The sequence below is a fragment of the Eutrema salsugineum genome, unplaced genomic scaffold (genome assembly GCF_000478725.1).
Source record: "Eutrema salsugineum unplaced genomic scaffold, Eutsalg1_0 scaffold_1, whole genome shotgun sequence".
Taxonomy (NCBI): Eukaryota; Viridiplantae; Streptophyta; class Magnoliopsida; order Brassicales; family Brassicaceae; genus Eutrema; species Eutrema salsugineum.
The window spans coordinates 2,373,040-2,388,124 of record NW_006256909.1 but is presented as its reverse complement, the minus strand read 5'-3'; the positions used below and the strand labels follow the sequence as shown (position 1 = coordinate 2,388,124).

At 37.8% G+C, this 15,085-nt stretch overlaps 5 protein-coding genes and 1 non-coding gene across 7 annotated transcripts; 4 read left to right on the top strand and 2 right to left on the bottom strand.

Moving 5' to 3' along the window:
* Positions 1-615: 615 nt before the first annotated feature.
* On the top strand, positions 616-1,787 carry LOC18029518 (ethylene-responsive transcription factor ERF109). The gene has a single exon (XM_006412168.2). It carries the CDS (start codon positions 706-708, stop codon positions 1,522-1,524), a length of 819 nt encoding a protein of 272 aa, XP_006412231.1. The 5' UTR covers positions 616-705; the 3' UTR covers positions 1,525-1,787.
* A 26-nt stretch (positions 1,788-1,813) lies between these two features.
* Positions 1,814-3,379, bottom strand: LOC18029517 (EKC/KEOPS complex subunit Tprkb). Its single transcript, XM_006412167.2, has 6 exons — positions 3,172-3,379; positions 2,752-2,818; positions 2,541-2,663; positions 2,357-2,440; positions 2,160-2,246; positions 1,814-2,067 (listed from the first exon to the last, which is right to left on the bottom strand). Exons 1-6 carry the CDS (start codon positions 3,240-3,242, stop codon positions 1,981-1,983), a joined length of 519 nt encoding a protein of 172 aa, XP_006412230.1. The 5' UTR covers positions 3,243-3,379; the 3' UTR covers positions 1,814-1,980.
* Positions 3,380-3,422: 43 nt separating this feature from the next.
* On the bottom strand, positions 3,423-3,495 carry TRNAR-UCU. The gene has a single exon. It is a non-coding gene; the product is annotated as a tRNA-Arg (tRNA).
* A 2,432-nt stretch (positions 3,496-5,927) lies between these two features.
* LOC18029516 lies at positions 5,928-6,380 on the top strand. The gene has a single exon (XM_006412166.2). The coding sequence runs from the start codon at positions 5,988-5,990 to the stop codon at positions 6,378-6,380; it is 393 nt and encodes a 130-aa protein (XP_006412229.1). The 5' UTR covers positions 5,928-5,987.
* A 1,013-nt stretch (positions 6,381-7,393) lies between these two features.
* LOC18029515 lies at positions 7,394-9,775 on the top strand. Its single transcript, XM_006412165.2, has 5 exons — positions 7,394-7,703; positions 8,060-8,295; positions 8,392-8,650; positions 9,132-9,467; positions 9,567-9,775. The coding sequence occupies exons 1-5, from the start codon at positions 7,674-7,676 to the stop codon at positions 9,732-9,734; spliced, it is 1,029 nt and encodes a 342-aa protein (XP_006412228.1). The 5' UTR covers positions 7,394-7,673; the 3' UTR covers positions 9,735-9,775.
* Positions 9,776-10,119: 344 nt separating this feature from the next.
* Positions 10,120-14,761, top strand: LOC18029514 (SWI/SNF complex subunit SWI3D). 2 transcript variants are annotated; one of them, XM_024149987.1, is made up of 7 exons: positions 10,120-10,697; positions 11,392-11,924; positions 12,120-12,788; positions 12,917-13,068; positions 13,154-13,746; positions 13,842-14,032; positions 14,140-14,761. In XM_024149987.1, exons 1-7 carry the CDS (start codon positions 10,259-10,261, stop codon positions 14,476-14,478), a joined length of 2,916 nt encoding a protein of 971 aa, XP_024005755.1. In that variant the 5' UTR covers positions 10,120-10,258; the 3' UTR covers positions 14,479-14,761. The 2 variants fall into 2 exon arrangements, with proteins under 2 accessions (XP_024005755.1, XP_006412227.1); XM_006412164.2 differs by having other exon boundaries at positions 10,121-10,697; positions 13,154-13,743.
* Positions 14,762-15,085: the final 324 nt, after the last annotated feature.

Sequence of the window (15,085 nt, the reverse complement as noted above, 5' to 3'; positions counted from 1 at the left end):
AAACGTTGTAGGATTGATTCGACGTACTAAAAGAGTATAAAAATGACAAAAGAGAGAGAAATGCTTTTGAGTTTTGAGACGATGGATCTAGTCATCGAGAAAGACAAATTGATCTCAATAGCTAATGATAAATGTGAAGGCGAATTGCTCCAATAACAGGCAAAAATAATAAGTTAAAAAATGGCACGTGATTTTATTCTAAGCCAATCAATTCCGTACCTAGATATGCTTATCCCATTAAACATGTTTAAATTAAATTGTAAACTGTGTGAAAACGAACATAAAGCGCTAAAATAATAATTAAATAACTAAAACACAAAAGCGGTTCTTGAAGAAAAGCGTCACAAATGATGATAATTGATTAATACTTTATGCTTAAAGAAGAAATGTCATGTCATATAAACCCAACTCAAATATAAAAAAATGTCATGTTTTTATATGAAGATATTCGAGAAAATAAACGCACGTGTTTCCAAAAGACCCCCGTGTCTGAAGTGTGTGTGCCAGTTGGCAGTTGACAAGCCACATAGACATTTGAAAAAAAAAAAAAAAACACGGAACCATATATATAAGAGCTTCTTTCCACTTTCAGTTTCCCCAAACACAGCAGAAAAACAAAACAAATATTTTCAATCATCTCCAGGTGCTTTCAACAATCACAGAGTCGACCAAAATCCAAAATCAAATTGTAAATTGTAATCGAGAATGCATTACCCAAACAACAGACCCGAATTCGTCGGAGCTCCGGTCTCAGAGCGCGATTCGACCCGGACCCAGTACCCGTATCAGCAAGAGCAGTTATCACCGGAGCAAGAACTCTCAGTTATAGTCTCCGCCTTGCAACACGTCATCTCAGGGGAAAAAGAAACGGCGCCGTTTCAGAGTTTCTCCCGCGACAGCACCGTGATTAGCGCGGGAATGCCTCGGTCGGATTCCGACACTTGCCAAGTGTGTATGATCGAAGGATGTCTCGGCTGCAACTACTTTTTCGCGCCAAATCAGAGAATTGAAAATAAACAGCAAGTAGAGGTAGAAGAAAGGATTACTAGTGACAGTAGTAGAAAAGAGAGCTCCTTGGCCACGACGAAGAAAGCGGAAGGCGGGAAAATCAGGAAGAGGAAGAACAAGAAGAATGGCTACAGAGGAGTGAGGCAGAGACCTTGGGGAAAATTTGCAGCTGAGATCAGAGATCCCAAGAGAGCGACACGTGTCTGGCTCGGGACTTTCGAAACAGCTGAGGATGCGGCTCGAGCCTATGATCGGGCCGCTATTGGATTCCGTGGGCCACGGGCTAAACTCAACTTCCCGTTTGTGGATTACACTTCTTCATCTGTTGCGGCTGATGATATAGGAAAGAGTGCAAGTGCGAGCGTGAGTGGCACGGATTCTGTCGAAGCAGAGCAATGGCGTGGAGGAGGAGGAGACTGTGATATGGATGAATATTTGAATATGATGATGATGATGGATTTTGGGAATGGAAATTCTTCAGATTCTGGAAACACCATTGCTGATATGTTCCAGTGATCATATTTGATTCTTCTCAGAACAAATTGCCTCTAGTTCTTTCTAGGTTTAGTTACTTACTCTTTCAGGGAATTTGTTTGATTCATAAAGTTGAGCTCTTTCTTGTTGGCGTGTTTTTATAGTTGAGTGCAAGAAGAGAGTGACACTGGTTTTGGGCTTGCTCAAAATGAGCAAGATTCCTGGTTTGATGTGGCTTTTTGAGTCTTTTCACTTCTATATTGGGCAAAGGACATGTAATTAGTAGTCTCAATTCTGTGTTTTTGGTCATTTTTATGTTTATCCCATAAAATATCTGAGTTAAAATTACACGAGGAGAGGAAATAGAAGAGGTTAAGAAAATAAGAAAACCAACTTTGTTCTGAAAGATGCAAAGAATTACATACGAAGTGTCCAATTTGTTTGTAAAGGAAAAAAATCACTAACAAGAAAGAAAGAACGAAATACAGATCTCTTGTTTTACAAAGCATCGCGTGCAGCGATCCGACAAACAATCGCATCTCCGAGAGAGGAAATCCCGAGTTCTTGGCTAGTTATCTTGTAATGCTGAAAGATTCAATGACAGTGTAGGAGATTATTTCTATAACAAAAGGATGCTAACTACAACGGATTTTAACTGTGTACCACAATAACATTACCTTTAGTATATGAGCTTCATTTGCTTGCGTCTTCAACTCCTCCATATCAGTTTCCTTCCCGTTGATCAATTTCGCGACCTCCTCCATCTGGTTTTAATCTTTAAACATGTCATGATTGATCTTTATATTCATTTATAATGCAAAAGCAACACAGCAACATGGAAAGTAAGATCTTAGATGGTTGAAGAGATTATGACCTCAACAGGAGAAGCATTGAACCGGGCAGCTAGAATGTAAGTAGAGTTTTCGGAAATCCCACATCGTTTCAATGATTCTGTAATCTAGTTAGAGGAAGAAATGAACACCAACATTTTAGACAAATTCAGAAAAAATAAGCTATTCTTATTACAATTACAACTCACAAGCAAAGTTGGTTCTTACATGCTTAGACCCCGAGTAATTGTACACGAGCTCAGAATGAAGAGTTCTGGTTGATAACGAATCACGAGACTTGGAGACAAGTGCTTTCTGAGCAGCAGCTAAGAGAGGAAAAATGTCTGGTATCTGATGATACAATTCGGTTAAGATCAATATATCAAAGTCTTTTTTTAGAATGAGAATGAAAAAAATGGAGGAAACAACAAAAACTTACAAGTGATGCATTGAGAAACGATACCTCCAGCTTCAAACTTCCATATAGCATCGAATTCAAGAGCTCCCTGAACACACACACAAAAATAATGCCCCAAATGTTTGTTTCGCATCTCTTCCACACAACTCAAAACCGAGAAAAGGTAATCGCGAAACTGAATCAAAACAAGGAAAGTGATGAGCTTTTAGCTGCAAAACTATCAAACAGAGTTTCCCTAAATCCACAAGTCTCTTACTAATTGCCGGTGAAGGTCTGTCCGACAACACAAACACACAATCGAAAACGCAAATTTTCTTTCTGATAACCAAAATCACGCATTGCTTAGGCAACAGAGAAAGCGAGAGAATCCGAAAGATTACACATTTATCCTAATCTATCGAGGGTAAGAAAAACCCAAAATTCGAGAGAGAGAGAGAGTACTTGGAGTTGGTGACATCGGAGAAAAGAGATACAGAGAGAGTGTTTCCACGGTCGAGATGGAAAGCCTTCATAGCATAAGTCGGCGGCGTAAAGTAGGGAAGAAATAGGGTTTTACACCGCCGGGACTCGAGAGACAGATCCGGCGAGTCAAAGACTATTCAAATACTTAACTCTCGCCCCCTTCTAGAACATGATGTTCTTTCTCTTCAAAAAATTTATGAAAAAAGAAAAAAATAACCCGTCATAATAGACGCGCCAGGAAGGGGTCGAACCTTCGGCTTTCTACTTAGAAAACAGACGCTCTATCCACTGAGCTACAGGCGCTTAATTCGTGATGTGATATCTAGTATTAATTAATAGAAAACATTTGCATCATTTATTTCCTTCTCTGTGTTCTTGTAATCTGCATGTTATCCCTAGAGTATTATATCAATCAAGACTTGCAAGATATAGAATGGATCAATCCAACATTATATATTGGAACTCTAAATCCTATGTAGAAATCTTTCTATAATTTTATATGGTATCAGAGTAACATACTCTTCTACAAATGACATGTCGATATATAAAAATCTAAATTTTCATATGCTATGCACAAGTCTTTAATATAAATCATACAAATTTTATAATTTTTTTATGGTATCAGTATATATTCCTCTTCAGTATCAAATATATGAATACAAATTAAGTCAACTCAATCCCTTAGTAACATCCTTATCAAAAATTCAAAACGACCATTGAGCATATACGGTCCGAACGTTAAAAACCAACAATAGAGATTTCATCGAATTAGTATACAACACCTTTGAAAACATAGAGTTTTGAATTACGTTATTATCCATTTTCGCCAAATATCCTGTCATATAGAATCCTTAATTAGATTTCAAGTAACCCCGTAAACAAAATAGAGTAACGTATACCGTCCAAATTCTCTATAAAACTATTTTTAACCCCCAAAATTGAGCTGGCCATATTCTGGATAGTTTTGCCCATCCAGCCATCCCTAACTGGAATTATCACTTGCCTCGTGAGAAGAAAACACCGACATTGACTAATGATGTTGTGTTTAGTGTACGAAGTGGAAGTGGAAAGAAGCACGAAGTTCACCGAACCTTGTTTTTATTATTGAAAATTTATAGGTGAAATCCAAGATCCAACCTTGTACGTCGAGCCTCTTTTTTTGTTACTTTATAATAATGCGTTTGATACATAAATCAGCGCAAGAAGACAAAACTTTCTCAGATTTCGTGAACTGCAAGAGACAACTTTTGTTCACTATATGGGAGACCATCGGAGAGACACGCTCTCATAAATACACATTATTGAATCTATACACAACCAGACGTCACAGAAAGATAAAATTAAATAAGATATTATAGATAATATTTTCTTTAATGGATACCAAATTAATTAACTAGGTTCGTTACATATATAATCCTTGTTTTTTGAATTGTCCTGTGACTTATATGTCATTTTAGGTTTCCTCTTATATATTTCATACATGAGATTTCTAAATTTGGCAAAAGAATCTACCAATAAAGTGCCACACCTCAAACGAAAACAAAACTTAATAGTCGATATAACAAAAAATAGACTAGATAAATACTTCAACAAACGTACGGTAAATTGTAATACTGTTTTTTTTGTTTGGTTGCAAAATGTGTTTCTTGGTTGTTGGAGTGATCAGCACTGAAGATCAACGTGTGTGTGTGTGTGTGTAATTAATATAATTACTGTTAACGGCGTGTCGGAAACCCAGTTGCGTGGGAACTCAGATTTGTAATTACAGTGTACAATTAGCCAATAAACAGCTATCATTATATAAGATAATCTCTAGGGTTTAAATAATTATATGCTTTAAACAAATGGTTTTTGTGTAACCTTTGGAGAGTTTGGATAGCCAGCAAAGTATTACTAAATTTATCCCCATTTTCTATAAGAAGCATAAAACAAACTAAGTTTGCGAAATTTCTCAGAAATTGCATGATACTTTCTTCTGAGAGTGCATGTGCATAAAATTGAGACTTACATGTGCTTAAAACATCCATTTGCGTTCATTTAGGGTTTTATCTTCTAACGATGAATAGAAGTAATATATTGTTATTGTGATGATAAGAGCATCATTATCGGCGTCTTTAAAAGCGTCTTTAGTAAAAACTTAATATTTTAAAAATGAGCTAGGAGAGAGAATGAGTAAAAACGTCTATTAATTGAGGACGTTTGTATACGTCTTTTAATTGTACGTGGAACCCTGAGATTGGTTAGAAAAATTGGGAAGAGAGAATGGGTTTGTTTTATTTTTTTTTTCATTTCTCCCATTTTCTTTTTTTTTCTTCGACACCTTGGTTTCTCCAATGCATACACCAAATACATGAGTCTTTAAACAAAATTTCTTATTCACCTTTTTACTCAGACAATAATTAAAAAATACCTTAAAGACCCAAAAGGGTTTCTACCGATAATGATGGTCTGGCCCTTCTAGTGAATCAAGAGACTATTAGCTTTTAACTTTTCCCCGCTGTTGATCCCTAAAATGGGTTATAAGTCATTATTGAAGATAACATAAATCAATTAAGAATCTAGTCTTAGATCTCTAAACTCCAAGAGACAACACTTTTGTCCCTTTGTGTGTTTGTGACATCATGCACAAAAATATGGTATTATCTATCCCCAATATATTTATATAAAATAAGAAGTATATGAATCCAACATTGTATCATATAAATACATACATTTTACCCTTAGAGACTACAACAAAATACAAATACAATAGAATACACAAGAGAGAGAGAGAGACTGAGAGACAGAAGATAAAAATGGAGTGTTCGAACATGAAGCAACATCATCAGTACGGTGGATACGCAGAGCCAAGGATCTCATTCTCCAGCGGTTTCGCAGCGACTAAGAACGAGATGATCAAGTACAAGGAGGCATCTGTGTCGTCAGATGATGATTTTGAGTTCGGTGTCAAGAACTTCTCCATGATCACAGCAGATGAAATCTTCTTCGATGGCATGATTTTACCTCTCAAGGAAGAAACCAACACGACGAAGAGAATGTCAACTTTAAGGGAGGAACTCAGCGAAGGAGACGATGATTCGCCGAGAAGCAAATCAAAAGGGTCGAGTGGTTGGTGGAGAGAGAGATTAGGGTTAGGATTTGTGAAATCCAAGAAAGATCGCAAGACAAGTTCTTTTTATCACCACTAGAAGGAATTCTACAACTACGTAACAATCTTCTTTTGATATTTTTTGGTGTTATGTTTTTGGGTTTCTTCTCTTCTTAGGAGGGGCCTTATGTATTGCTAATTTGTTCTGTATTGTGTTGTCTTTTGTTGTTTATTTTTTTTCACTTCCTCACTGTCCCTCGCCGATGTAAATATTGTTTGGGGTTGAAGAATTTCATTTTTTGTGTCTCCACTTTTCAAAGCTTCAGGAAACATTAATGGCTATAAAAATGTCGGATTTTTTTTCGAACTTCGCTTCTTCTTATTAATCTTTAAACTAGAATTGAGAGAAAAAAATACCTATAAGCTTCTACTATTTACTCAATCTTACAAACAATTTTGAAACCTACAACAGCTCCGAGCACTACCAACACATTAACTAAGTGTTTTTTTTTTTGTGTTGTCAATTTTATTTGAAATCAAATGTCATTATTTTTTGTACAACATCCATTATCCATATTTAACACTGCAGTCAAAGTTTTAGTATCACTGACATTGATATGGATTGATGCTCGCTTGATGTTCGCTTTCTCACGGGATTACATCACATGAGAAAATATATCCGATTCTTGATGTTGATGTTCGGTTTCTCACGGGATTGATATATTAGAAATTTAGAATATATAGACCGTGGAAAACATTTAGATTGAAGCTATTATAATCTTCGAAATAGAAAGACTACGTAAAAGTAGTAAACACAAGAATCAAATAAATTGAAAACAAATGCACAAGTCAAACCGTGGGAATCTGTTACACGAATTAAACTCGTATTATAAAAATAAAAAACAATTGATTGGCGTTTTTTTTAACAAAATTTAAATCTTAAAAGGAAGCAATAGTGGTGATTGCTGATTGGTTAAAGCGCTGGTGCATGTCAGCAAACGACATCGTTTTTAAGCTTGACTTGTTCTTCTCGGGGTTTACGCTTTCTTTTTTTCCCCCGTTTCCTGAGATTTCCATATTTTCTTTTATCCTCAAATCTGTAAACGAGAATTTAATTTCCAATGCCGCATTTTAATGTTTGATAATTCGATGTTCGTGAATTTGAAACAACCCAGTTTCAAGTGAACAGTAAAGGAGAAAAACAACGGTCGTGGGCTTCTCTAATCATTGCACTTTTTCTCAAACTGAAATTCTTTAAAAGTTTTTCGTTTTCAATTCTTGGGAATAAAATATAATTTTTTTTCCTCTATCAGATTGTCTGGAGAATTCAATGTCTTTGTGTTCTGTTCCTTTCTGATCTCTCATATCTCTCTCTCTCTCTATTGAGACAGCCATGGCCGACGATCCTTCTTTCCTCCCCAAGGTACATTTCGTTGTGTCTTGTGTGTGGCTTTTAGATTTTACGCTTTGTTCAGTTTTAATCTGCTTGTGAGTGGTCGCATCGGATTAGAGTTTCCTCTTCTCGGAGCAATCTTTTGCTGATCCGTCCAGTAGTTTCAAGCCCAGCTCCTGATTTTCTTTAGGATTTTTTTCATATTCCTTTACTCTAATGTATAAAAATTGATTCTTTGAAAAAAAAAAAATTGATTCTTTGGCATCTGGGTCTGGCGCATTAAAAAAGAAAGTTTCTGAGGTTTTATTTCCATTTGACTCAAACAACAAAACAAAGCTTAATTAACACGAGGACATAAATGTGCTCATTTTTATGTTTTGTTTCAGGATAGTTTTGTCTTGAAGCTTCCTAAAAAGTCGTCACTTGTATTAAGAATGGTCGTTCTCTTCTTTGTAATGGTCTGCGCTGTGTACATTTGCTCGATTTGTCTTGAGCAAATCGGAGTCAGTCCCAACTATGGTTTCTTGAACGTTGAAGTCTTTGAGAGGCCTTGCCCTGAGCCTAACATTGAACCATGGGACATTCCATTTGTGCATTACCCTAAACCAAAGACATATAACAGGTAACTAAAGAAAGATAGAGAAAAAGTTTGAGCCTTTATGATTCTTGGGTCTACGCTTTTTATTGATTAGTGCTTTATGGGTTTTGAATGATTTAGGGATGAATGTTCTTGCCAACCGGTTAGGTACTTTGCGATTATCTCGATGCAGAGATCTGGTAGTGGCTGGTTTGAGACTTTACTTAACAATCATACTAACATAAGCTCCAACGGAGAGATCTTTTCTGTGAAAGATAGGAGGGCTAATGTTTCGACCATTTTTGAGACACTTGACAAAGTCTATAATCTAGACTGGTTGAGTAGTGCCTCTAAGAATGAGTGCACTTCCGCTGTTGGCTTCAAGTGGATGCTTAATCAGGTAAAGTGTTCCAAAGTCACAAATATTTCTCCGGACAATGTGACATATTTTTTTTGTCTTTCGTACTCTATGATTCATATTATATCTATCTATATTCGACTTTGTTCTGTTTGCATCTGGGTGCTTGGACAACGAGCTCGCTAGATTCCCTGCCTTGTCTTCTGGTCACATTTGCGTATAAATGAACTACCTGTTAGTTGAAAGTAATAAGGAACGGTCTGTTTTCTTGATAAGACAATGTTTGTGTTAAGTTTGAAAAAGAGATAAGTTTGCTTTAAGGAACTGTACTGTAGTTGCAAAGTTGATAAATATGTTGAAAGGGAACGGTCTTAAAGAGATATAAGGTTGTGGTTTTGAGTGACATCTTTCTCACTCAGTGCTCTTCACTTATGAGGCAAATTTGTGAAAGGGACCTCTTTTGATTTAGGGAGCTTCTGTGTGGTTTTGTTGATTTTGGATTTTGCACTGTAAAACATTGCAGGGTCTAATGAAACATCATGAAGAAATAGTAGATTACTTCAAAACCCGAGGCGTCTCTGCAATTTTCCTCTTCAGAAGAAACCTATTGCGGCGCATGATATCAGTACTCTCAAACTCTTATGACAGAGATGCTAAGCTATTAAACGGGACTCACAAGTCTCACGTCCATTCGCCTAAAGAGGCTGAGATATTGGCGGGTTACAAGCCAATGATCAACACAACACTTTTGATAGCAGAGCTGAATCAGATTCAAGAAATGACCTTGAAAGCATTGGCTTACTTTAATACCACTCGCCATATCCTTCTCTACTATGAAGATCTTGTTGAGAACCGCACGGTGGTTATTACATCTTTTCTTTAAAAAAAATTAGATCAAGTTATTGATTGTTCTTTTCTCATGTGTTCAAGATGATTTTTTTTTTTTTTTTGAATGCAGAGGCTAGACGATGTACAAGAGTTTCTAAAGGTCCCAAAACGTGAGTTAAAGAGTCGGCAAGTGAAGATTCATCGAGGTTCATTGTCACAACATGTACAGAATTGGGAAGAGGTCCAAACCACATTAAAAGGAACCAATTTCGAAAACTTGTTACGCCAAGATTTTTAAGTTTTGTACATATATCAGAACAACCTTGTAGGAAAAATTTTGGTCGCGCATTTCAATATATGTTTTTCCATTAATGGAGGCATTTGTGAGTTTTGCTGCTATAAGATTATGCAATGATATGAATTACTCAAGAAGATTCAAGTGAATTTTCCATTTGCCAAAGATTGTTGGTTTCTTGAAGAGAGCGTTTCAATTTCTCGTCGAACCGGAAGGCTTAATTCGAGAGTGATTGATTTAAACCGAACGAAACCGTTCAAATTTATATTGTAAGGGGTGCTAATTTCAACATGTTTCGGTTTTTCCCCTTAACATACAAAATGTTGACTCCACACCCAAAGATGAAAAGAAAAAAAGAAAGAAAGTTAAATGCAAAAAAACGGTGAAGTGAAGGGGAAGAAGCAAAATTGGGTGGGATTGGGAATAGCAACGTTTTGCTTAAGCCTGAAAATGGTTTTGTTGTTGTAGCTGCATAGCAAAGCGAAGACACTGAGACGGAAACCCCGAAGATTGGTCCGTCTCTTGAGATGGAGGAGAAACGACGCGATGCTGGAACCCTAGCTTCGGCTGGTAGCTCTGGAGATTCTCCGGCATCTGAGCCGGCAACGCGGCGGCGCGCCGGAGCTTTGAAGAGAAAAGCGAATGCTCTCGGGACCTCCAATTCCTCTTCCACATCGTACAAGAGGATGTTGACGCGCGAGAAGGCGATGCTTGCGTCTTTTTCTCCGGTACACAACGGGCCTCTTACTAGAGCTCGACAGGCACCGAGCAACATGCCGTCGGCGGCTGGGGTGAAGTCGGAGCCGTTGAATGTCGCGGTGGGTACGGATGGCGAGAAGCCGAAGGAGGAGGAAGAACGAAACAAGGCGATCCGTGAGTGGGAGGCTTTGGAGGCTAAGATCGAAGCTGATTTCGAAGCAATTAGATCTCGCGACAGCAATGTTCATGTGGTGCCTAATCATTGCGGTTTGTTCTACTACTTCCTGTGATTGTTCAGACTATGCCAAATTCTCGATTTCTTTTACATTAGTTGTCCTTGTTTCGCTTTCCGAATATTAGTTTTTTTTTTGAGTAATTTCAAAGTAGGCAAAATAAAGAATCTGAGGTAGTCGAGGTTTTATCACTACTGGAAAGGAGGAGAGTTTAACACTACTAACTTGTTAGGTTTTGGAGTTGGATTTGGTTTTGGAAATCTGCTCAATGTGAATATCTAGGCTTAAATTGAAGAAGATATGCACCTCCTGCTATGGATACTTTGTTGTAGATTTTGAAAGATGTTATGCTCAGTACTCATTTGGTCCCTGGTAGAAGAAAAATCAAGATGTGAAATATTGTGTGTGTGTGTGTAGTTGATGCATTGGCATGAGATTATCAGATTGATCCTATGGTCTAAAACAGTTTTCATTTTCTATTGCTTGTCAAAGTAGAATGAGCATGCTCATCATGTAGAATCTCATTTGAAGAACACCAGGCGATGAATTGATGCTCTTAGTCCTGACTCCTGATCTTGTGTTAAATATGAGCTAGGATGTAATATGAGATATTTGTTTAGGTTTTATGCTGTTTTGTGGTTCAATCTTCACAACTTGTCATCCATACAATTTTTGATATAAAAAGAAATAGTTTGTAATTTGGGTTCCTGTACTGAAACTTTTTGAAGGTTGGTATTCATGGGAAAGAATTCATCCGCTGGAGGAGCGTTCATTGCCCTCTTTCTTTAATGGCAAATTGGATGGTCGCACTTCTGAGGTATATAGGGAAATACGGAATTGGATCATGAGGAAGTTTCATTCTGATCCGAACACACAGATAGAATTAAAAGACTTAGCAGAACTCGAGGTTGGAGACACGGAAGCAAAACAAGAGGTGATGGAGTTCTTGGACTACTGGGGCTTAATTAATTTTCACCCATTCCCATCCTCATTAGCAGATGCTAGTTCTACCGCTGGTGATCATGATGATTTAGGGGATAAAGAGTCACTGCTTAACAGTCTATACCGATTTCAAGCAGATGAGGCTTGCCCTGCTCTTGTTCACAAGCCTCGTCTCACAGCACAAGCTACGCCATCAGGGTTGTTTACAGATCCAATGGCTGCTGATGACTTACTGAAGCAAGAGGGTCCAGCAGTCGAATATCACTGCAACTCCTGTTCAGCTGATTGCTCTCGCAAGCGCTACCACTGCCCCAAGCAGGTGTTCTGTCACTTTACTTTAGTTCTCTTTCGATCCTTTTCCCTGTGGCTTAAATATCTGAGATAGAAAAGAATACAGAGTTTAACTATGACCCTGTGCTTTCATCTTACTGTTTGTAGCAACATTCATTCTTTGTGCTATTTTCTTGATTACAGTATTTTAAAAATTTATGTGCTGATATTGAGATTTTGGCAGGCAGATTTTGACTTGTGTACGGAATGCTTTAACAGTGGCAAGTTCAGCTCAGATATGTCATCTTCTGATTTTATACTGATGGAGCCTGCTGAGGCCCCTGGCGTTGGTAGTGGGAAGTGGACTGACCAAGAGACTCTTCTTCTCCTTGAAGCTTTAGAAATCTTCAAGGAAAATTGGAACGAGATTGCAGAGCATGTTGCTACGAAAACAAAGGCTCAGTGTATGCTTCATTTTCTTCAAATGCCAATCGAGGATGCATTTCTTGATCAAACTGACTACAAAGATCCAAGTACAAAAGACACTACAGATTTAGCTGTGTCTAAAGATGATAAATCTGTCCCAAAAGATGCACCCGAAGAGACAGAAAATAAGAATCGTGTTGATGAAGTTGAAACTATGAAGGAAGTTCCAGAACCAGAAAATGACAATGAAGGAAAAGTTTCTCAGGGATCTTCAAAGCCTGGAGATGCGAGCCAAGACACTGATGAAGTGGAAGCTGACCAGAAAACGCCCAAGCAAGAAACCGTCAGTGATGAAAGATGTAAAGATGAGGCTGATGAAAACATTGCTCTGAAAGCTCTGACTGAAGCTTTTGAAGACGTTGGTTATCCCATTACACCTGAAGCCTCTGTTTCCTTTGCTGATTTAGGAAATCCTGTCATGGGACTGGTAAGTTGTGATGTAAGACAGAAATTTTGATGCAACGAGGATTGAGAGGAGATTCTTTTTAATTCATAAATGCACCCTCTTCCCTTTCTTTCTGATCCTGTAAGGCTCCTTTTTTTTTTCTTCTATAGGCAGCCTTTCTGGTAAGATTGGCGGGATCTGACGTTGCTACTGCTTCAGCCCGGGCTTCCATAAAATCTTCTGGACTGTTGCTCGCTACAAGACATTGTTTTATTCTGGAAGATCCACCAGATAACAAGAAGGATTCAACTGAATCAAAAAGGTTTGACATTTATTTGAATATCCGATAAAATTTTAAAGATATTGGTTATTGTTTCGTAAATCTGAAACTAGCAAGACATTTGCAGTGTGGATGCAGCAGCGAACGATGATAATACACATAAAGATGAGCAGCCAGAAGAAAAAAGCCAAAAAGCAGAAGATGTCTCCTTGAATTTAGATGATAGGGAAATGCTAGATATTGATCCAGGCAAAAAGAATCAGGATTCAGTCTCAGAAGAAAAGCAACCTGGTTCTCGAACTGAAAATTCGGCTAGAAATCCAGATGCTGAACGAGAAAATGGATCTAGTAAGTCAGTCGCAACTGGCAATTCTGAGAAACCAGCGGATATAATTTGTCCATCGCAGGAAAAATGCTCTGGGAAGGAGCTTCAAGAACCTTTGAAGGATGAAAATAAGCTTTCTAGTGAAAATAAAGACGCTTCTCAAGCAACTGTCGATCAGTCAGCTGGAGATGCTTCTCAGCCAGAAGCATCAAAAGATGTGGAGATGAAGGATACATCACAGTCAGAAAAGGATCCTCAAGATATGGTCAAAACAGTAGGAGAGGAGGTTGAACAGGCTAAGGAGGGTGCAAAGGATGTTCTTAGTAAGCCAGAGTTGTCTATTGCACAGCAGCCAATTGTATCAGCTTCTGTACCGGAAAATGGAACAACTGGTTGTCCGTCTTTTTCTCCCTCTGGCACATTAGAAACTGGACCCATTGCATTATTCATTTATATCTTAATGGATTGTTGTTTAAACATTGTTTCGCAGGTGAAATTACAAATAAAGAAGGAAACAAAGAGAAGGATGTTAGTGAAGGGACAAAAGAAAAACATAACATAGATAAGCTTAAGCGTGCAGCTATCTCTGCTCTCTCAGCTGCAGCAGTAAAAGCAAAGGCTCTTGCGAAGCAAGAAGAAGATCAAATCCGACAACTTTCTGGATCATTGATAGAGAAGCAGGTGAGATGTCGTTTTTTATTGTATGCTGATTAGATTCCTTTTTGGTGCCGTATTGTTGAGAGTTGTTGTAACATAATAATGATTTTTTTTTTTTGGGTTCTAAGCAGTTACATAAACTAGAAGCAAAGCTATCAATCTTCAACGACGCTGAAAGCTTGACAGCGAGGGTAAAAGAGCAATTAGAAAGGTCAAGGCAACGGCTATACCATGAAAGGGCACAGATAATAGCAGCTCGGCTTGGTGTCCCACCTTCAATGTCCTCAAAAGCTTCGTTACCAACAAACAGAATCGCTGCAAATTTTGCTAATGTGGCTCAAAGACCTCCCATGGGTATGGCCTTTCCACGCCCACCAATGCCAAGGCCTCCAGGTTCACTTGTAGCTGCTACAGCAATGACCGGAAGCTCAGATCCACCTCCAGGTTCAGACAATGTTTCTTCGGTTTAGTGGTTCCACATCATAGTGTTCAGATTCGCGAGGTAGCTGTTGATGTTCTATTTCTAAAAGCCCAGGTACAACCTTCGAGCTTGGTTTATTTTCTGGAGATTTATCGGACTTATGTAGGAGACGAAGTTAGTTAGGGGTTTTAGACCCATCAATTAATGTTTAATGTAACAGTCGAATGGAACATTTGGAGATCTGTGAATGTGTTTTATTTATGCTTCTTTGAACTTTCTGTAACGTTGAACAGAGATATATATGGAATCCGCAAAAGGTGGGAATGTTTTTATGGATTATGGTTATACACAAATACACAAAACTTTTCATATAGATAGTTTATGAATTTCAGGTTGAGATTACATATGATATCTTCAGTACTTGAAATTGACTAAAAATATAATAGTAACTTGCCCAAAACACATAGTAGGAAGAAAAAATATGAAGCTTCATGATCGTATATCGTCAGTTACCTTTTTCAACATTCCAAGAACGCAACTATTTAATTTCTCTTACAAACTGTATATTAGTAGATCTTTGATTTTCAACATAAACTTGTAACTATTGTTAACTTATTGGGCCGGGCCTGAATTCGTTTATGAAACATCTAGAGGTG